Source organism: Mesitornis unicolor, unplaced genomic scaffold (genome assembly GCF_000695765.1).
Source record: "Mesitornis unicolor isolate BGI_N332 unplaced genomic scaffold, ASM69576v1 scaffold25073, whole genome shotgun sequence".
Lineage (NCBI taxonomy): Eukaryota > Metazoa > Chordata > Aves > Mesitornithiformes > Mesitornithidae > Mesitornis > Mesitornis unicolor.
In genome coordinates, this window is record NW_010174332.1 from 24,030 (window position 1) to 46,280 (window position 22,251).

Genomic DNA, 22,251 nt, shown 5'->3' on the forward strand with positions numbered 1-22,251 from the left:
TGGTTCCCAGGTAAGCTTTTTGGAGCTGTGGGATGTAGTGATGGCAAGAGTTGCTAAGCAGATTTCACACTACTGGAGTGGTTTCTGCTGTGTACACAGATGGGATTCTCAAGTCTTGGTTAGCAAGCTATTTCTGTCAGAACAGTACAAAGTGATATGAAGACAGTACGGGACTTGCTGCTTTTGTTTCTAATGATGCATGTTAATAACAGAAGCTAATGCTTGTCTCATTTAATGGAGCTGTCTTTTCCTTCAGAAAAAACCCCAAAACAGTTCTAGACAGACCTATTCTGCCTCCCTTGCAGCAAAAGCGAAGAATAATACTGAACAATGTTATTTGCCTATTTATTTGCTATTTGGATCCTCAGGAATGTTCTCTATTAGAGAAAATGGAGAAAAGTATTACTACAACATATAATATCTTGTTTTGGAACAAGGTATTAGGTATGTCGATTTGATGATCCTAAACTTAACAGTCTTGCAAATAAAAATGCATGGAGCAAATAAAATGAGATTTCATATATGTGAGGAATGTCTTGCTCTTATCAATAGTAAACAACCTAAGGGAAAGAAATTTTCTGTTAGCTTGTAACTAGCACACCTTGAATTATTTTACTTTCCATTTTACATGTCAACTTTAAGACTATTTTAGATTGGATGTTAATCCTTCTCCAAATAATCCTATTCACTTTCTTTTTAAGTTCTTAAACCGAACAAAGGAGGAGGGCTGACAAATGCAAGTGAAATTAAATAATGTATGACAGCCTGCCCTCCTTCCCCTGTTTCTGTATGCAGTGGTGATTCTGATGGAAGACTTGGTTTGTCAACTTAATGCTGCACCCTGATCAGTGACAAGTCTCATTCTCATGGATAATTTCCAGCAACCGTAGACATGTGAATGGTGTGCTGTACGAGAAGTCATGGTTAGATATGTGTCTGGGACAAAGTGCCCCCCAGATTATGCGTGTCATCATCACTTGCTGCATATACCAGCTCCATATCTGTGACTTGTGTTTAGCTTATTTTGCTCCCTGTACTGCTGGATTTGTTATTAAAAGCATTTGGCATTTTCAGAGTTCACAATCTTTTTACTAGCCTACAATACTAAACATATTAGTAGACAATTTTCTTACCTACCTCAGGATACTACTTGTATTCTCCAAAATTCACAAAGGAGCTTGAAGGGATATGGAGGATGGGAAATGCAGTTGACTACAATGACTATGTCTACACTGATTCCTCGAGAGTATGTGAGGAAGACCTTAAGGTCAGATCTTTCAGGCAGATTTTATAATTTTTTTTAGTGGGCAGAAGGGGCAGTGTCATCGTCTTTTCTGTGGGATGCTGCATACTTCAAGAGGTGGCTTCTTTTTGAGAATTTAATTTCCTCCAGGGCCCTTTGGTTAGAGAGAAGGGCTTTTGCACAAGGTGTTTAACCACTTAGTGAGATAGTACCAGTGGCAGTTAAAGTTTTGGAGATGGAATTAACTTCCTGTGGTAGAAAAGCCAGTTTGCCCACATGTGGAAGAGTGCTTTCTTCTCTAACCAAAAGTCCATTTTATGTAGAATCATAGAATGCATGGGGTTGGAAGAGACCTTTAAAGGTCATCTACTCCAACTTCCAGTGAGCAGGGACATCTTTAACTAGATCTGGTCACTCAGAGCCCCATCAAGCCTGACCTTGAATATCTCCAGGGATGGGGCCTCCACCACCTCACTGGGCAACCTGTTCCAGTGATCTACCACCCTCATGGTGAAGAACTTCCTCCTAATGTCCAACCTAAATCTACCCTTTTCTGGTTTAAAACCATTGCCGCTTGTCCTATTGCTACATGCCCTTTTAAACAGTCCCTCCCCAGCTTTCTTGTAGGCCCCCTTCTGGTACTGGAAGGTCCCCCCGGAGCCTTCTCTTCTTCAGTCTGAACAGCCCCAGCTCCCTCAGCGTGTCTTCACAGGAGAGGTGCTCCAGCCCTCAGATCATTTTTGTGGCCCTCCTCTGGACCTGCTCCAACAGCTCCACGTCCTTCTGATGCTGAGTGCTCCAGAGCTGGACACAGTACTCCAGTTGGGGTCTCACCAGAACAGAGTAGATGGGCAGAATCACCATTCTCAGTCTGCTGGCCACACTTCTTTTGATGCAGCCCAGGATGTGGTTGGCCTTCAGGACTGAGTGCACATTATTGGCTCATGTCCAGCTTTTCATCCACCAGTACCCCCAGGTCCTTTTCCGCAGGGCTCCTCTCTATCACATCATCCTCCAGCCTGTACTGATAATGAGGATTGTCCTGACCGAGGTGCAAGACCTGTCATTTGGCCTTGTTGAATCTCATGAGGTTCATGTGGGCCCACTTCTTCAGCTTGTCTAGGTCCCTCTGGATGACATCCCATCCCTCTGGCATGTCAGCTGCACCTCTCAGCTTGGTATCATCTGCGAACTTGCTGAGGGTGCCCTCAATCCCACTGTCTATTCCTTTGATGAAGATATTAACCCCATTCTACCTTAAAAAAAACTTTTTACTCTTTAAACCACACAGAACAGTTTTATCTGACTACTGCTTCAGTTCTGCATGTTACCGAAGGTTGGTATTATATCTTAAGGGTCTTCCTTAAACCCACACCAGGAGTTAAGAAAATAACTGCTTAATACCTAAGCACTGTACAATGTTAAAGTAACACCACTTCTACATAAGAGCTCTAGAACGCATACCTTAAACACAGTTGTGTGTACCTGTTACATTTTTGGTTGCTGCTATTTAGGCTACTTCATCTTCACTTAAACAAATGTGTTACTCAGGACAATGGCAATGGCAGGCAGTGGGAAAGCTCACAGCCTACTCTGTGTCTTTCATAAGTATAAAAGTGGTAAACTGAGTCAAAAATTGAACTGAAAAGAGTTCAACTTCCAACTTTCAAAAATACTCAGCACACATTTCTGAATGGATGCAAAGTAGTTCTGCAAACAGCTTGAATTCAGGTGAGTCGCACATCTAAAATGGTTGTGTTTTTTTTTTTTTTATAAAGGATGTATATATGCATATGTAAAAGTATATGTTAAAACTGCTCCTAAAAAAGTCTTCTTCCTTCGTAGTTGAAACTACTGCTACGCTGCCTGGCAGAAAACAGATAACAGGTATATGGAGTTTCTGTGTAATTTTTTCCCCATTGTTCTTGTATTTTAGAAAGTGCAAAGGACAATTGTTGCTGCAGTTAATTTTAAATTCATGAAGATAGTTAAGAATGTGTAAATATCTGCAAATTAATTACCCATATCATCCCTGTGGCTTATTAGTATATTTCATGGTGCAAATAGCATCAGTAATTTTCCAGAGAAAATGAAAAGAAGGTCACTGAGATGACTCCTATTCTCTGCGATTTCATTGCAGAAATTATGTTTATCCTTTGGAAAGAAGCTATTATATTTTTGTGATAACTGTGACTTGACTTGTGCATGGCACTGTCAAAAACCACTCAGTGAACAAAAGGGCTAACTTTGAAGTTGCTGTGTGAGCCAGATATCAAATTTCCTGATTTGTTTTTGATCAAAATACTGACTGTAACAACATCAAAGATTTAGTAACAAGTGTTTGCTATATAAATAGTTGGCTGGCTCCTATCAAGATCAGAGGCTCAAACTTGAAATGAATTAGCTTTTTGTAATGCTGCTTTTTACAGGAAAGAAAAGAGAACAGATATATATGGGATAAATTTTAAATGGCAAGTCTCAGTGTTAATATACAAAGTGTAAGAAGAGTTCTTCATACCCAACTACAGCCATCTCGTTAGGTACATTTGATTACCGTGCCCAGAATTAGCAAGACACTGAGGGTAGGCACGTGGCTTTCAGGCTAGCATGGCACGTATCCTGGGTCAATGATTTTTGTTTCCTTAACATTATACAATACAAACTGTCCAGTATTTGCTGAAAAGAAATAGTGTTCAGTTGAATTCTATTTGAATTCATAAAAATGATAATTTTTTTAATCAGAGATTGTTACATCTGCTTTTTGACAACCTAGAAGTGTTCTGATAAGCAGGTGTTGCCCTCTTCTGGTGAGTTTGGTAAACTTCTGATAAGACAAGGAAAGGCTGCTGAGAATGGTTACATATGTGTTTGAAACTTCATTATGATTCTTTTTTCCACTCTTTCTGTCTGAAACAAAAGGTGAAAATTCAGGAGAATCAGCTTCAACAACCATTTCTGGTAAGAAAATCAGGACTTTACTGATTACTGCAATGTTTGTTATTTCCTGTTAGATAAAACTTCTGCTTTTATCTGAGGTAATGCAGAAAACACATAAAGTAAATGAGTTTCAACATTTAATGTTTTCATTGTTTATTTTTTGAGGAGAAAATTAATTCTACTTTGTAATGACATAGCTTACCTTACATGATCACTGGTGGTTTGTGGCAGTGATGCTTGGAGATGAAGTAGGTGCAGGTTGCTTGATCAGAAACCTTTTCTCCAGGAACCTCAACAGGGAGCAGTTTGAGGAGATGGCAGAGGAGCACTGTAGTGAGAGAGGTCCTTTACATCTCCTCCCACCCTGGCAGATGTGCATATGTCGTTTGATGCAGTGTGATATACTGCACACACGCTCGCACACACACACGAGACTTTAATAACTTCTGGGACGAGAGGTGGTGAACATCACCTATTAAAGCATTTTATAAAAATGAAGAATGTAGACACACAGAAATAGCTGTGTGAAAGCCAGTTGCTTTCTTGCTTAATGTATACTGACATATCGTGCTCTGGAGAAAAGAAATAATACAGACACACACACATGCTTTTGTTCTTTTACAGATACAATCTTTCTCTGGGAATGGTTCATCTCTAACAACTGCAGCCAATTCAATATTTCTTGTAGTTTATACCAAGCCAAATAATCCAGATGAATTCAGCACTTAGTGTTCACTCTGATTTTGGCTGCTTCTTAGTTGCCTTAGAAATTGAGTTGTCTTCAGGATTGTTACTTCAGAACCAAATATGCCTAACTTTTACTATGAGTATGGAATTAAGAGGGCACTTTTGAAAGGGCTCAAAATGGCTAGTCTAGTTGAAATAAATATATCAGAAAGAAAATCTCCCTTCCAATATAATGAAGTAGATTGCTTTTTTTCTTGGCATGCAACTATCTTTATGCAGAGCCACCAGCTTTTTGTTATTGGAATTAAGATATTGATTCTACTAATGACAGTGATGTTTCTAGTAAAGAAGTTTGGGAAGCATAATGTTCTTCTGTTATGAAGCTGCTCTGGCCCATTTTTAAAAAGTCACTAAGTTGTCATATTGGAGTGATATAAAACGGCCCTGTGACCACTTTGTATTCCTGCACTGACACCTAAAATATGCTTATTAAGCACATCTTTCTTGCGCAGCCTTCACATTTTATTCTTTTGTCTTAATGTAATTTTCTTTCTTTTTTTTGTTTTGTTTTGATGTAGCTGGAAAAACTTGCATTCTCATTCTGCTTTATTTATGTATGGTTACTGGCAAAAATAACTTTTTGGAGAGACAGTTTGTCAAACCCAGTATGTCATCTCCGCTCATGAATGTTGTGAGATTGCACAGGAAAAGGTCCTTGGGGCTAAGCAGTTATTGCTATTGGATATGCCAAATTCAGCTGTATCTTCTAAAAAAATGAAACTAAGAAAAAAGGAACTTACCTGAAGGAACTCGATTAGCAGCTGTTTGTATTCAGATACTCAGATTTTTGAAATAATGTGAACATTAATTCAAATATTTACATTGAAATAACGTGAACATTCTTAACAAACACTGCAGTTGTTCTTAAAATGGAACTTAGATAAGTTCCTGTACAAAGTTTTGCATGCTTGATGTTTTTTCTCCAAAATTAGTAGAAAGGAAATATTATATTAATACAGTTTTTATTTCTTCTCTCTTTTCCCCCCCCCAGAATCCTCTATTGTTACTTTTATCACCTATCCTATTAATACTTCAGGCAAGACTTTTTAAATGTTTCTCTTATTTGGATTTAGTTAGATTTAGATTTTTTTTGCTTTTTTAGATTTTTATTTTTTGTTTTTACTGTTCTTTCTCTTCTTCAGATATAACTTCAGAGGAGACTACACAAACTGCAGGTGAGAATTAGCATGAAGAGAGTGAGGTCTGAAGAGAGATGTTTATTGCGTTCATGAAAGTTTGCTTTTATTTTAACAACTGGGATTTGTTTAGTCCAGATTCTTTTCTTACATGATCTTAAAATCTGTATTCATCTCCAATCTGAATTTTAAGTCTGCATGCGTAGGGTTTTGAAGTGCATTTAACTGACACTGAACTGTTAACATTTCTTTTTTATTCAAAAATATTACACTGCCTACCAAAGCCCAAACTGGACATACTTTATACATATTTTTAGCAAGCATGTAGGTTTTTGGTATATCTATAGGAGAATGTTTCCTGTACTTTCTGATACTATTTAAAGTCTTTTACAGAACTAAAATGTACATCGTATTCCTTAGAGATACTCACATGACATATATTCTTGCAGTGCCAAATAGGATCAGTCAGAAGAACTTGCTACCCCTTTTTTTTCCTGATGTTTGTATTTGAAAACAAGGAGTAGTTTCATTCCGTATTAGTACAGATTCCTACATGTCTGTATAGGAGCTAGATGTCCTGCTGTGCTTCATAGTTGCTGGAGAGAAAGACACATTTTTAGAACACGATTCATCTTATGCTGAAGTGCCAACGTACAATAGGTTAAATGGGAATCACACCTTAAAAGCACCACTGAATAATAGGGAGTCTACAGTAACTGGCTCATATGGGGATATAAACATTTGGTTAGATGGATCTCACTCAATACGCTGCTTTTTCATTTCCTGTGCTGAAAATAACTTAATTCCCTTATTAAGTGGTCATGTGTTTACACTTCTCCAGGGGAGACAGAGTCTAAAGTAGAAATTAGGAAACTTATTTTTGTGACATGTATTTTATAGGCTTTTTAAGTTAAAATGTGAAACCTCTATTTTATTTTTTTTTTTTAACAGAGGCTCTTAACTTCACTGATTATTACTCCACCATAACACCAGGTAGGATTCCTATATCACCATTGATCTTCTGTGCTCCTCAGAATTTAAGTCTGTGTGAGTTCAGGAAGTCTGCTCCCAAATATTTTTAACAGGAACTTTTTCCTTCGTATTATGGTGTGTCATATGAGCAGTCTGCCTTACTTTGCGTTGTTCTCCAGTATGGTAGAAGGTCTAATTCTGCAATGCTTGCCTAGATGGTGGCATATAGAGGAGTTTAGTTATGCTGTAAGTCAGAGCAGCAGGTTACTACAAAGATGTAAGAAACACAATCTCAGGGACCATGTTAACTTAAAAAAAAAAATCCTCATGCTATTTAGTAGATTGAAGCAGACTGAAGCCACTCATGATGTTCTTAGTGCAGGTCCAGTCTGTAGGAGTAGGCTGAATTGAATTGTTTTATTGTCCATGGAGGAGCCTGGTAGACCAATTAGAACGTATTGGTACTGAATTACTGCAAGTGGTGGAAGAACTGGCTTGGAGCCATACTGGCTTGTGTAATTTGAAGGAAGTTTACAGCTGCTTATCTTTGAGGGCTGGAAGGACTTGTAAATTTTGGTCAGTCATTTATCCTCCACACTGCTTACCTATTTTGTGTGTTTTAGTGGCATGCAGAGATCCTAAGCAAGACTAAGTGGCACGCAAATGGCTGCCCTGTAAAGAAAAAGAGGTTGATGTTACTCTTTACTTTTGTGCCACTCTTGGATTTTGTGTTGAGTTTTTATAAGTGTTCTTTGTGTAGTTAATAATTTTGACAAATTCAGTTATTTATGAACATTTTTTTAATTCAAGGATTCTTTTTTAAAGCTCTGATACAATTTCCCTAACTATTACACTGACAACTGCCAACACAAAAGGGAAGGCAAATTTATTTGAATCTAAATTGCTGTCTGGAAAAATAATTTTTTGTAATAATTTGAATATTGCCACCAGCTCACAATCCATACCCTCTGATGGCTGTTTGTTGATGGTGATAAAATTGATGAAGCGTCAAGCTGTAACAGGAAAATGTTTGTACCACAAAAGAAGTAAAGAATTAAAAAAATTCCCATCTCATTTGGTACTGGCTAATGATAACAACAGAAAAAATAGCATTTGTTTTTCTGTTAATGGAGTTCAATCTATATGCTTAAGTAAGGAAAGTTGTGTTGCCACGTTGTCTTTATGAACAAGTGTAGGAGTTTTGTCTTGGATGTCAATATCTTTCCAGTGCTGTATTTTGATTTTATACAACTGAGCCATCTGTTCACATTAGCCTTAATTAGGGATCAGTGTTATATCTTTGCAGGGTAGGTAGTATTAAAAATGTGAGAGCAGCTAAAAGTTTGCTGTCACTAACTAAAGATATGCTACTAGATGAGAGTGTACGTTTGCCATCATCATAGTTTGAATTCTTTCAGGTAGAACAGTTTTAGTTTCATGCTATCATAAGTAGCTGTAGTAAGATCCTCAGAAGCAGATAATACCCTGTCTAGTGATTGAATACTGTGATATTTGAAGTGTGTATTTATGATATGCTGATTTCTGTTTTATTTGAGTTTAAAAAAAAGAAGAGACCACTTGCATGTAGGTCTTCTGTGGAAACTGTTACAGAAAATTATTCAAAATAATTAATCAAAACCAGCATGTTTCACTCTGAGTACTAAGTCTTGGAAAATGTCATGGTAAGTGCCCTAGAGAAGTGACACTTAGACAATATCTGAAATATTTCTAAATGGTAAAGACCTTTATATATAAAACATTGAAATGACTGTAAATATGTGTTTGTCAGTATTGGGTTTAAGTTAAACTTTTTTGCTTAATAGATTTTTTTTTCCTCCAAATACACTATAGCAGGAGAAACCATTTTATGCAACGTAACACCTGTCTGTAACTTCACAGGTTAGTGGTTTTCTCTTTCCTTTTTTTTTGTATAAAAACATGTCCAACTATTTTCTATTCTGATTAATGAGGCAACTTTTAGTTGCTATGTAAAAGCTAGCTCTGCAATAAGTTTATTTGTGAGTTTAAAGCCTGCACTGAATGTATGGCTGCAGGAAGAGAAGTATCATAGAAGTTCCTTTTTGTCCACAAAATGGACCTACCAGCTCTCAGGGACTGTTGAATTATAGTATTCTGAAAGTCCTTTAATCCCCAAGGGCATTATTTTCAGAGTGTCACTTTCTCTTTACCCACACATTTTATTGTTACAGGAGTTGGAGTTGTGTTAATTGTAATGTGCAGTGCAGTTCTTTCTGTTTTGGGGAAAAAAATATAGAACGTATTTAGAGACAGCCAGCAAAAATAAAAATACTGAAAATAATGAAGCTATTGGACTAGTTTGTTTGTAGAAATAGTACGTGATGAGATGGAAGAACAATTGCAAAAATAGTGGATTATCAGAAAAGCTAATGCAAGTGTCGTTATTTCCCTGCTATTGTAACACAGGACAGTGACTTTTTAAATTCTCAAATAATATTGCATCATGTGATTTAGCGTTGATTTTCTTAACTTTTTTGCCTTTTGGTTTTAGCATTTTATGTGGGCAAGATAAAACTTCAGGCAAATGAAGAAAGTAACACGTCACTAAATGTAGAAATAGTAAGTGTTTTCTCTTTTAAAACTTTATTGTAAGGAAGGTTGAAATTAGTTTCTTTGTCTACGCTTAAAATATTGATACCCTAACATGATTCTTACTATGTTTTTTATAGTTTTACTTTATTTCAAATACAGTTTGCAGTACAAGTTCATATTTGCAGTGGATGGATCATAGAATCGTAGAATCACAGAATGGTTTAGGTTGGAAGGGACCTTAAAGCTCATGCAGTCCAACCCCCTGCCATGGGCAGGGACACCTCCCACCAGACCAGGTTGCTCAAAGCCCTGTCCAACCTGGCCTTGAACACCTCCAGGGAGGGGGCATCCACAACTTCCCCTGGGCAACCTGTCCCAGTGTCACACCACCCTCACAGTAAAGAATTTCTTCCTAGTATCCAGTCTAAATCTACCCGCTTCCAGTTTAAAGCCATTCCCCCTCGTTCTATCACATCCTGCCCTTGTAAAAAGTCCTTCTCCAGCTTTCCTGTAGGACCCCTTCAGGTATTGGAAGGTGCAATGAGGTCCCTTCAGAGCCTTCTTCTCTCTCTCTCTCTCTCTCTCTCTCTTAAACAGCTGCTTTGTAGCTAAATTTCAGAGCTCCAGCCTGCATTCTCTCTATAGCCACTGAAAGGAGGAGGAGGTCCTGGGAATTCTGGAAATTCCTAATTAAGAATATTCCTTTAGGCATACAGGCCCTTCCTTTGGAGATTAATCTAGGTGCTTTACTTTGGAAGATGAGCATCATTAGATGGCAACAATGTGGGCATAAATTAAGTCACATTGGATCCTGGGAATAATCCATGTTGAGACTCTCATAGATAGGGAATCACTCTATGCTTTTTGGTATGTAGTTAATCAGCAATTAATTTTGCATTATGCCTATGTGGCATGAGTGTGTCCTGTTATACAACACAGCAGAGGTTGAAGACAATTATATAATGCAAAGCAAGGACCATATAGATTATTCAGTGCTGAGATAATACTATGAGGATGAGAATGTTTAGTCATTATAGATGGAAAACTGAAGGGATAATAAAAAGGGGACATTAGCTTGTAAAGAACCTTGTATCTTCCTTCCACCCATCTGTGTCTGCATTCAGCCTGAGATTTCACATGCCAATCTCTGCAAGCATGACAGTAGTCAGCAAAATCACCACAGAGTTACTGCACAGGTGCACATGGAGCACTGAGTTTGGGCACAGAAAGGCCCCTGGCAAAAGCCACCTTTGCAGTGTGTTGTGTTTCAGTGGTGATATTGCCTACTGAAACCATCTTAGCATAATAATGTTATGCCTACAGCTGTTAGAAAAATGTGTTTCCTATCTCTTGAAACTTTTATTTTTTAGCAGAGTATTTCTTAGGTAATGTCAATACCATATATGCTAGATGATTTTTTTATCATGGTGCTCACTGCTTGTATGAGATGTAAAAATAACCAGTAATGGTGGCAACCAGAAGAACATAAGAATGCAGTTCCATAAAAGGTCTTTAGATAAGCCTTAGTGTATCCCTTGACCTTAAGGCTAGGTGATACATGTTGAAATAATTCCTACCATGTCTTTCACCTCAGTTCTTGACTTCTTACTCCCAGGATTCTATTCTGTTATTTATGTCTGTCATGGAGCTTGTCCCATTGCTGGGACACACAGTTAGAAAGTTTGTTCAGTGTCTGGTCTAAGCTGTCTTTCTTGCAAACTAAGCCAAATTCTCCTTTTTCCAACATGAGATGTGGTAAGGTCACTGTCCTCTTGCCCGTATCTTTCACAAATCAGATCCTGTTACTCAGTGACCCAATTCCTTCCATAAGTTGTAACAGCAATGCCGTGTGAATATTTGTCCAAGTGTATTTGTGAGAAAACGTGCTTCTTATCTTTAGAATTTTAGACTGTTAAAATGTGTGAAATAAACATAAGTTTCTTTTCAGGCTAAAAATTACGTTTTTTTTTCTTAGCCATGTAATCTTTATTTCTAACAGATTAATAACATAACCATCAAAAATCAAGTTAAAAAATTAATTCCAATTCCAGCACCTACCCCACATGAATTGAGGTAAGTCATTTTGAATAAGAATTCAAATCTTTGTTATATTTGAAAAAGATGAAGTGAGACCTTCCATCCTACACTGTATAAATTTTCAGGAATTATGAGTTATTGTTCTTTAACATAACATTCATGTTGGTTCGAATAGTCTTAGTTTTGTTTTATGTGCCACTGGAGTTTTTTTTAAGAAATGGTACACTTGCTGACTTCCTTTTAGATCTTTTAGTTTCCTTAGGTCTCAACAAGGTCTGAAGGCCATGTTGTTTATATGCTGCTGCTGATAATAATAATAATAGTAGTGGTAATGATAATGATGATGATGATAATAATAATAATATTAATAATAATACCAACTAGAGACATGAGCTGTGGATTATTGAGAATGCCAGTCTGACATGAGCTGTGGATTGAGAATGCCAGTCTGACTGCTGCTCTTCATGAATAAATGTTTTTTATAATTTCAGGGATTTGGTCAGGAAATTACTAAGAGAACTTTCATAGCTGCATGTTTATAATAAGTATTCTTGGAGTCATATCTGTATTTGTATTTTGGTGTAGTTTCTTCTTTCACAGTCTTTATAAGGAGAGATTTGAATGACTGAATATTTACTGCTATTCTCAAAACTTAATGTGAAAATAAAAAATATGTAACTGGTCAAGAGATTTTGTTTGTAGAAAAAAATCCGTATTTCTTACTCATTCTGTTTCTGTGGCTTTGAGTGTAAGTTTAGAATTCTGCTCCATGTGTTTACTTGCCAAAAGATAACATTAAGATTTGTCCTTTAAATAACTTCTAAAGAAGTGGATTGCTGTTAAAATATGTGATGACAAAGGTTTACACTTAGTTTGTGCAGTGACTAATATAAGACACCTTTTAAAATGTTTAGTTCTTTGAAAAGTGGTTTTACAATATTAGAACTGGCATGATTTTAAAAAATCACTGATCAACTGGATTTTTTTTTCTCATTAATTGCTCGTCCTTACATTGCTTGTCATTATACTGTTGTAATTGTTTTTAGAAACATAAGTAGACATCCTCCATAATGGTAACTTTTTATTTTAAAGAATTTCAGAGTTCAAAAAAATCTTGCGAGAAATAAGTGAGGTAAGATTACTAATTGTTGTTACAGTTTGGAAAACTTTTTTTAAACTTAATTCTGCTAATGTATAAGTATCAGTCCTGTTTTCTCCTGACAAAACAATTTTTTTCTATTTTCACTTGTCATTACAGTCTTCTGTTATGGAATGCAGTGCAGAAAACCAGAGGTTTGTTGTTAATTATTTAAATGCCTATATATTTAAAAGCTCAAATATTGTCTTGTGCATCAAATATGAATGGCTTTGTAACAGAAGGAAAAACAAACTTTCTAGGAAGTTAGGTTTGAGAAACAGGCTGGAGAAATATATGCAGATTGATGAAGAAATTCTGATCCCAGTATTCCCCTAGCATTAGTGATTTTTTTAATAACAAAACTGTATCGATTTTATTTAATCCTCTGGTGAAGCACAGGCTTGCCTGCCGTATTTCTTCTGCATCTTTGTATTAGCTGAATGACATAGCAACTTAAGCACTAAGGTTATGGGATTTGGGACCACCAAACTTCCAGAGCTTGTGAATACAATGCAGTCTTTACGAGGGAATTGCTTCAGACAATCCCAAGTTGCTGTTCTTCGGCTTGGGAAACCAGCCTTCCTCAGGGTAGGGGAAGCCTAGAAGGTAAACGGTTCAGAGTTTGGAAGCCATGGGGTATCAGAATGGCAAGGCTGCTCCACAGAGGTGATCCTGGAAGCCCTGAAATGTAGATAATGTCTGTCAGTTTAATTGCTACTCACCACTAAATTGCTGGTCCTTTAAACTGGTCAGCTTGGAAACACTGTATTCTAAAACAAAATATGGAACTTCATTTCCCCAGGTACTTGAATTTGGGGGTTATCTTCCTGGGTTAGAATGAAAGAAAAATCCCAAACACTCAAATAGAGGCAGAAAGTCAGATCACACCTTCATGTCATATGCTGGCACTAGTTAGGAAACTCTTCTTGTTCTTGTTAGCTGGAAAGAAGCTTTGCTTCATCTTTTACGTGTTGCCTTTTCATTCACCTGTGTGTTTGGGTTTCCTGAATGTGAAGAATTGTTACTGTAGGTTTACTAGTTTAGGCAGGGTTTCATGTCATCTAACCATAATTGTCAATGTCTAGTTACATGCTTAAGTGAGTAATTTAAGTTTTCTTTAAAGACCAGAGAAAGAACACTGGCTTTCCGCTGGTGATGGAGATTTCATGTATGCTGACACAGCCACCTAGGACATTTCCTCTCTGGAGTTTCTTTACAGTAAAGGAGGAGATTATGTTATTTTCTTCACAAAATTATCAGCTCTTTAATGGCTAACATTAATTAGAGAGGACCCTATTTAAGAAGCAGCAGTGTCTGTACAGAAAAGAGAAAATAAGCTGCCACAGACTGATGTATTACTCTTCTTTTTAGACTAGCATGGTGTCTTATGTGCACGAAAAATATTCCCAAATCTGAAAGAGCCAAGGAAAAGTGTGCTTTCACACTTAGCATTTGTGCTAATGTGTTTTCACTTAGCACTAGATGTTAGTTTCATGCGTTGTAAAGATGAGGCAGATCTGTTTTCTGATTCTAAAGCTTTTCCTTTTCATTGTAGTACATACTGCAATTTCATAATGAAGCTGGCTGAGAGAAAGAATATAAGCAGTTTAACAGATAAAGCAGAAACACTTGGTAAGTTGCTTTAAACACAGTCTCATCACAGTTACCATTGCAGATTAAATTTCCTATCTTTACAGGCGACCTCCAAATAACTAAAAAGATTGCTACTTTTAGATAAAAATACTGTTTTTAAAAATATAAATTCATCACAAATGCAAATTCTGATTTTTGGGTGAGGAGGGGGAAGATAGAAATATATTTTTAAAAACTTTGTTATAAAATTACTGACTACATTAATAAAGCAGACTTTGAAAGGATCAGGTGTAAAATTACTTGAGAACATAAATGTGTTACTGAAATGGTGATCTGAATTGAAAAGTTTATAAAGTAGCTAAGCTTTCTTAATGATATTGTGGTAGTGGGGACTGGTCACTCATACCATTTGTCCTTTTGTTTCAAAAGATGTTGCTTTACATTTTGGTTTGTTTTCAATAACCAAAAAGAGAAATGTGTACTTGTCAGGCATTGAACAAAGATGTGGGGATATTGCAGTATTCTGACTGGTCAAGATCTGTTTTGCAAATGTATTTTCAGAAAAAAAACCCTCAAAATCAATTATGCAGTATGCACTATTGTTAAAAAAACATAAAACAGGCTTACTTGAATATCCTTCTTAACAGTATTAGCAATTTCTGTGCTTCAGGATAAACTAGATTAATGCTTGTTATCTCAGAACAGTGCTGCTGTTCATCACTGGAGTATTGTTCCTTGTCTGCTGAAGAGTTACAAATGTAGTAAGTATATATACAAAATTTGACTTGCTAGTTTCTCAGATTTCTTAATGCATTAATAGAGTTAACTTCTATGTTGTAATATAGTAGCCAGGAAGAACTCCACAAGAACAACCTGACAGGCATTTTCCTATATAGCTCCTTGCCCATTCCTCCTTCTTCCCCTCCCCTCTCTTCTCTTCCCTTTCTTTTTCTTTCTTTTCCTTCCCCCTGCCCCCTTTTTTTTCTTTTCCTGGTGCAGATAGCTTTTGTGTTCAGCATTGGGTCACCTCCAGAATAGGCAGCAAAGGCAGTGGTAGTATTTATGGACTTGCTAGTTAACAACTACGGCAAAATAGAATGTAAGAACCCTCAAAATTTTATGGAATTCATATTTGTTACTAGATCATGAAACTTCCAATCTGATTGATTTAAAAATATATGTTATTAGTAGTATGTCCATATCATTCATATATATTCCTTTATTGTAACTTGTTTTCTTTAAAATATAAACAGTGTTAAATTTAACATGCATTTCTCTGCCTTTTTTTACAGTACTATACAAGTGCCATCTCATTCTATATGGGTTCCTTTCTCTCATTCTCCTTCTATCCCTAAAAAGACTTCCCCCAGATATAATACTTTTATTTCCCCCACTATGCTTTCTACCAAAGAAAGCCTCACAATTAGACCACTGATCCCGCCATTCACACAATCTTCTCTTTCTGAAACTCTCTCCACATCTCCCACTGCAAGTCCTCTCTCTGAAACTTCTACCACATCTACTACTGAAACTTCTGTGTCTGCCACCAGTGTTACCACTACACTTCCCCCTTTCGAGTCTCTTGGTTTACCTACCATGCCAACTTTTCCTTCCATAGCTGCTTCTAATAAATCTGTCACTATTTCCACACTTGCAACAAAATCTGTCACTGATGCTGCATTCTCAGTTAAATCTGATGCTGCCTACCTTAGCAAGCCTGTTACAGTAATTTCTCCTTCCGTAGTTTTCAGTAAACATTCTGCAGTTTCCTCTTCAGAGCTTCCCACCAAACCTCCAATACCAGTTCCCCACTTTGAGAGTACCACCAAATCTGTTGCGCAAACTCATCCTGCGACAGATTCGACCCAACCTATTTCTGGTACCAAAAATGTTACTGCAGCACCTATTCTTCCTCTTACTCCTTTAATAACAACTTTGACCCCTACTGTTAGTCCTATCAATCATTCTGTCTCAGCTTCTCATCCTCATTCTACTGCTGGTGGCCAGGGTCGCCTGCTTAATGGGAGCACAGGTAAATATAACAAGTAAAATGATTTTTTTTAAAATTTGAATGCCATATACTGAATTTGGTTTTAAGCTTTATTAAACAAGATTATATATCTGAGCTGTGACCTTCCAATTACCATGAAAAACCTGAGACAACTCTCACAAGGTGTATCCTTATTTTAAAATATATTCTGATGGCTTTGGCCATGCTGAATGATACCTCACCCCACAGATTGGTTGGTATCTGTTATAGATAGGTACCGTGCTAAGTTCCCAACAGGTACCTGTAGCAGGAAAAAAAAAAAAGTCACAGAGCCAGGTAGCTTTTTTTTTTCCACTAAACTAGTATTTAAAATATTGCAAGTCATTGTTGGATCTTCCTTAAAATCCTGTTATTGATTAGGAATATTCTTACTGGCTATGTATTTTCCTATGAAGATTGTATGCATTTTTACAAGCTTCTTTTCAAATTTCTGATCTTATCTTGACTTTATTCAGGCATCCAGTGGCTAAAAATGCAAAATAGTAGCTTATTTAACATCACTAACGGCCTGATGTCAAAAATGTTGTCATAAATAAAAAGTGGAATGAATGCTGGCCATTTGAAACCTTCCTTTATGTTTTCATAAGATTTAAAGTATTGCTTTCTACAAAGTAGCTGATAGAGGAAAAAAAGAGATTCTGTCTCACATAACATATTGAGAGACCTTAGAAGTTGTGATAATGTGTGTTGGTCATGAGAACTGCTTAATTTTTCTGCTTCTCAAAGCTTACTTCATTTGTTGAACATAATGTTTAAATAAATGCACAACTTTTATTTTGTCGCAGGAAAGATACTGTCAGCCACCACATACACAACCTCTGTATATACCACCATTAATATCACCACAGCCGAGCAAATCGTATCCCAAATAGAAAATGATATAGCAGCTGGAAAAGTAGAGCCAAGAGATGTAGAAAGGATGATTAGTGAGGTTAGCAAAGTTTTGACTGCTTCTCAACCATTACCATCCCGAATTTCTAACAGGTAGGTCATTCTGGCAATAGATTAATGGTGTGTTGTATTGTCTGTCTTGATAAATTGGCTTCAGCAAGTTTCATTTTTTCACAATCATAATCCAAAAGAATATTTCTTGTCCCTTAACGTACTTACAAGAAACAGGAGTATCATTCTAGTGTTACCAGCTCTGCTATAATATAATGCCATGGAAAACAATGTATTTTTTTGTGTTGACACCACAGTAAGTGAGCAGAGTCAGCTGTATTTTACGCTTGGTGCTCCATAACCACACCTTGCCTGAGAATTTTGAGTGTATGTGCTTGGTAATACTAAGTATCTCTTTTTCTTAACAGAATTATAAAACTGGTGGATTATATTGGGTTAAAACTGAACTTCTCAGCAGCATCTGCTGATTTTGCCTCCCCTTCCTTGGCTCTGGCAGTTGTCAAAACCAATCACATCCGCTCCAACCAAATGTCTTTTGCTGTCCAGGACTCAGCTGATCTCCAGGTTAAACACTGATAATTCTAAATACTTAGGAATTCTCAAACGTACTTTTTTAAGTATTTGTTTTTTATATTTATATGTAACATGAGTTTATAATGTGTTTATGTTACAATTTCAGGATCTTTTGTTCTTGTTAGTTTCAAAGAAAAAATGCTTTGTTTTTGAAGCCCTCAATAGTTTTCCTTTAATTTTCTACTGTGTAAATAAGTGTAAATAAGCACCAGACTTAGCAGAAAGTGGCATTTGACTAATGAAGTGCTAGAGAGGGTACAGCCAGGACACCAGAATGGACAGAGTGCTTGGTAGAATAACTTTGCCTCAAAACCCCTGAATCATGAGTCACTTAATCACCCGCTGCTGAAATTTGTCAAGGAGTGTTGCCAGATGGCTTCATCTGTTAAAAGAAGATTAATTGCAGAAGGTTCCAGGAAAGAATTATGATGTTGCTTGGATAGTGACATTCATACATTTGTCACTCATAACTAATTGGTCTCTACAAGAAAAAGGTGCTTAGAAAGTTTGGATCCACTTTGTCTTGCTCAAAATGTCCCTCCTGGTTGAGGAAATAGTAATTTGGACAATACCAGCTTTGGAGGCTTAAGCAAGGAGAGATGGAAAGTTCCTGACAAATTTTAGCACATTCTCTCCTCTCAATGAAGGAAACAGTTTCATGTAGCATGAGCCATAAGTAGTATTGGAACTGTTCTATGATGCTGGAAATAAAAGGAAATGTTAACATTTGAGTTCTATTTTCTTAGCAATATGTGGTGCAAGAACATGAGGTGACTAGGAGGTGGTAGTGCTGAAAAATAGTTATTTGCTAAGTAATAATTTTCTAGAAATCTCATGGCACTGTCAATGAAATACAGAGAATATTCAACAAGTATCATCTAGGTCAAACCAGAGAAGGAATGCTTTTGTGGAATGCATTCGGAATTTCTTTGGTGGCTGTCTAAACCAGTGATCTCCAAAGTGGTGTGCGAGTACCCCAGGGCATGCACATGAATAAAATATGTTTATGTAATTAATAAATATTTTTTAAAATAATGTTTAAACTTTTTCTCATTCTTCTAAATTTTCTATTTTTCTGTACATTTTAAAACATGCATAATAAATTAGTACAATACTACTTGCATATAGCTTATAAATAGATGTATTTTGAGGTGCATGCTCAAAAAAAATTTAGGGAGTGTATGATCAAAAAAGTTTGGAAATCACTGGTCTAAACAGAAGAGTTAAGCCATACTGTTAGGGCACTGTGGGGAGCTCACACTGTTATTCCTATTACAGCCATTCTTTGAATACACAGCTAATTTCTTTCTTCAGTTCTGCTGATGTTTCACATCTCTCAGGAACTCTGAGATGATGGTATTTGTATGTAAAGTGACTTATGTGCAACAAGGAAATGTTAGATGTTTTGTACTAAACAAAGCTCTCTGTCCTGTAAGTACAGCACAGAAAACAGGGTGAAAGTTCAGATCTTTTTTTATAATGTTAACTCACTAAGCTCTTGAGATATCTGGGTTGTACCTTATCCAGCTTATTTTTGTCATTTTTGCCAGATGATCATAAAGTCAGGGTTAATGTTCTTAGAGTCTGCTTAACCTACTGTACTTAAATCCCTATTGATAAAGAATGGCTTTAATGATAAATTACAGGTTTTCTGAATTCTGACACTTTTCTTATGGGCAATAATAATTCTTTGCCTTTGCAGGCTTCTGTGAAATGTTAATCTCCCTACACAGTTACATAGACCTACCTAGGTTGTTGCTCTTTACCTTTTTCAAATCAGTATTATCCACCACAGTGATGTGTTCTGTCCCTGTAAGCAAATGGTGTTTTCAATGATAGGCAGACCTGAAATGAGTTGCATCCTGTTCAGGCCTGCAGATGATCTTTATTCATAGCAGCAGGAGAGGAATGACAGAGCAGCAGTGAGTTCCTGGTGGTGATTACAGAGATATGTATTTCAGAGTTCTAAACTGAAAATAAGTCATAATTTAATTTTTCTGAAATTACTGAAATGAAGCATAATCCTTGCATTTTTTTTCAGATCTCTCTAGGCATTAATGCAATTAATTATTTAAATAATCTTGGATCAATTACACTTCCTTCATCATTGCTGACAAATTTACCCCCTGAAGAGTTGGATTTTGCTTCTAGAATTATATTCAACTTCTTTAAAAAGACCACTGTGTTCCAGGTATATTTTTGATCCTCTATTAATAAGGGTTTTAAACTCAAACCTAGAGCAAAATAAAATACGAATGGACTTTTTTTTCCCCAAAACACATTTCAGAACTTCCTGATTTAAAATATAATTGTTTTAGTCCAGTGCTCACTCCACATAATAACTGAGCTTGTGGGTGCTGTGCTCTGCTATTGCTTCCTTTAAGATTTTAAATTCTGATTCTTTTTTCTTGTTCCAGGATCTGTCCATGAAGAATGCCTCTTTAATCAGCAATGTTATATCATCAAGTGTTGCTAACCTCACAGTTAGTAACTTAAAGGCAAATGTTACTGTCACTTTACAGAACATCAAACCTAATCAGGTATGATTTACATTTTGGCAGACTTAAAGTACAATTTTGTTGCCTCCATGGGAGTTGTAGAAGAAATACTGTATTAAGATTGGTAGTTCTGCTTTACTAGTGTGGACATTTCATCTCCATCTGGACTTTCAAAATCACTCATCTTTGCTTATTTATCAGTGGTATAAATGTTTGTTTTCAAATGGTTTTGAGTAATTTTGCTCTGTCACTTATCCATCCAGTTTTTATCTTTCCTACCTATCCTTCTGTTTTATTCTTCAAAGAATAAGAACTCTTAGATGAAATCCTGACAGTGGAGGTTGCTGCTGCAATCATGACATTTGTAAGTGATGCATGGCCACAAAGGAAGTCTTTTTTCATAGGAGGAATGTTTCCCTGAAACTGCAACACAGGGTTGTGTCATCTGGAAGTGTTAGGGCTCATATACAGCATCTCTTTCCCAAATGAGCATCGAGGATTAAAATCATAAGAGTTTAAAATACTAAAATATTATGAACTAAAACATGTAGGGATTCCACTAATGCATCTGAAGATTTTTTTCAAGAGCTGGCTTAGTGTAGTCTACTTGTATTGATATAATACTGAGTTTTGAGATGTAACTGTAGAATTACTAGTATTCATAGCAGTATAGTGTTATTGCTGCTACTGTTTTTAGGATTTTCGTATGTGTGTGTGAAATCTGTATGTAAACCTTTCACATCATGGTAATATAAAGTGATCAAATGTTTGTAAATGAAAAAGAGTTTTTTCTTTTCTGTGTGATCATGTTCTTGATACTTACAAAATCGGGAAGGATGAGAAATACCAAGAACTCATATAGTGTGGGAAGACAATGAAAGAGCATTCACAATGTTTTACGAGGAACAGAATCTTAGTGTAAGCATGAGAGGTAGCTCCTGTATGGTGACTTCAGATTTGTTCAGCATGTTTTCACATGCATATTGCAGTATTAATCGATTCTATGCACCTAAATTCATTTTGCATTCATGTAAAACAGGTGTATTTCCTGTATACAGTATTAATTCTTGCCTTCATTTTGTAGATAATTCATAAATTACTTGATCATAAAATAATAGTTTAGTAAAAACTTTTTTTTTTTCTTTTACCTCCTAAACAGGACAATTCAACAGTTAGGTGTGTTTTCTGGGACTTCAATAAAAATGGTAAGTACTTATTATCACCCAAGATACGCTATATTAGGCACGTTAACTCATGTGAATATAAATAAAGGCTTTTATGAATAACAAAGCTGTTTTCTTTAACAGGTGGACATGGAGGCTGGTCACATGAAGGCTGCATAGTTAAAGAAAGCAGAGTAAATGAAACAGTCTGTTCGTGCAACCACCTCACCAGCTTTGCTGTTTTGATGGTAATTAAAAAAATTATGCAATCTTACTCTGCTTCAAGAACACATTTAAGCATGTGTTATCTTAAGCAAATAAGTATTCAGCAAGCACATAACACCTATGAAATATTACTCGGGTTCTATTCACTTCAGTGTTAGTACATATAGCCATACAATTAGTCATGTGCTTAAGTTCCTTGCTGAATGGGGGCCCGTGAGTTCCATTGGAGTAAAATATTCCTTAACTGCTTATTAAACTGCAGCTTTTACATTTAGGCAGTTGTTTATATTGTAGGAAATAAAAATTAGGATAAATCAAATTTTACTCAGGTGTTTAATCAAATGGGATTTCACAATTAAAATCATAGAATGTGAATAAGTTGGAAGGGACTTATAAGGATCATTGAGTCCAACTCCCTGCTCCTCACAGGACTAGATTGACTTTTCTGGTTTTCAGTTAACCTTT

The 22,251-nt window shown here is 36.3% G+C and overlaps 1 protein-coding gene across 1 annotated transcript in view; it reads left to right on the forward strand.

Moving 5' to 3' along the window:
* Positions 1-22,251, forward strand: part of GPR64 (G protein-coupled receptor 64) — a 47,234-nt gene that overhangs the window by 13,777 nt on the left and 11,206 nt on the right. The window contains exons 3-21 of the mRNA XM_010181011.1: positions 3,089-3,130; positions 3,817-3,825; positions 4,178-4,201; positions 6,070-6,102; positions 7,015-7,056; positions 8,887-8,934; positions 9,566-9,633; positions 11,606-11,679; positions 12,736-12,775; positions 12,902-12,936; positions 14,337-14,413; positions 15,075-15,135; positions 15,667-16,388; positions 17,207-17,408; positions 17,735-17,891; positions 19,942-20,091; positions 20,318-20,440; positions 21,558-21,603; positions 21,706-21,809. Coding sequence (XP_010179313.1) covers positions 3,089-3,130; positions 3,817-3,825; positions 4,178-4,201; positions 6,070-6,102; positions 7,015-7,056; positions 8,887-8,934; positions 9,566-9,633; positions 11,606-11,679; positions 12,736-12,775; positions 12,902-12,936; positions 14,337-14,413; positions 15,075-15,135; positions 15,667-16,388; positions 17,207-17,408; positions 17,735-17,891; positions 19,942-20,091; positions 20,318-20,440; positions 21,558-21,603; positions 21,706-21,809 — 2,057 coding nt within the window. The remainder of the gene's footprint in view (positions 1-3,088; positions 3,131-3,816; positions 3,826-4,177; positions 4,202-6,069; positions 6,103-7,014; positions 7,057-8,886; positions 8,935-9,565; positions 9,634-11,605; positions 11,680-12,735; positions 12,776-12,901; positions 12,937-14,336; positions 14,414-15,074; positions 15,136-15,666; positions 16,389-17,206; positions 17,409-17,734; positions 17,892-19,941; positions 20,092-20,317; positions 20,441-21,557; positions 21,604-21,705; positions 21,810-22,251) is intronic.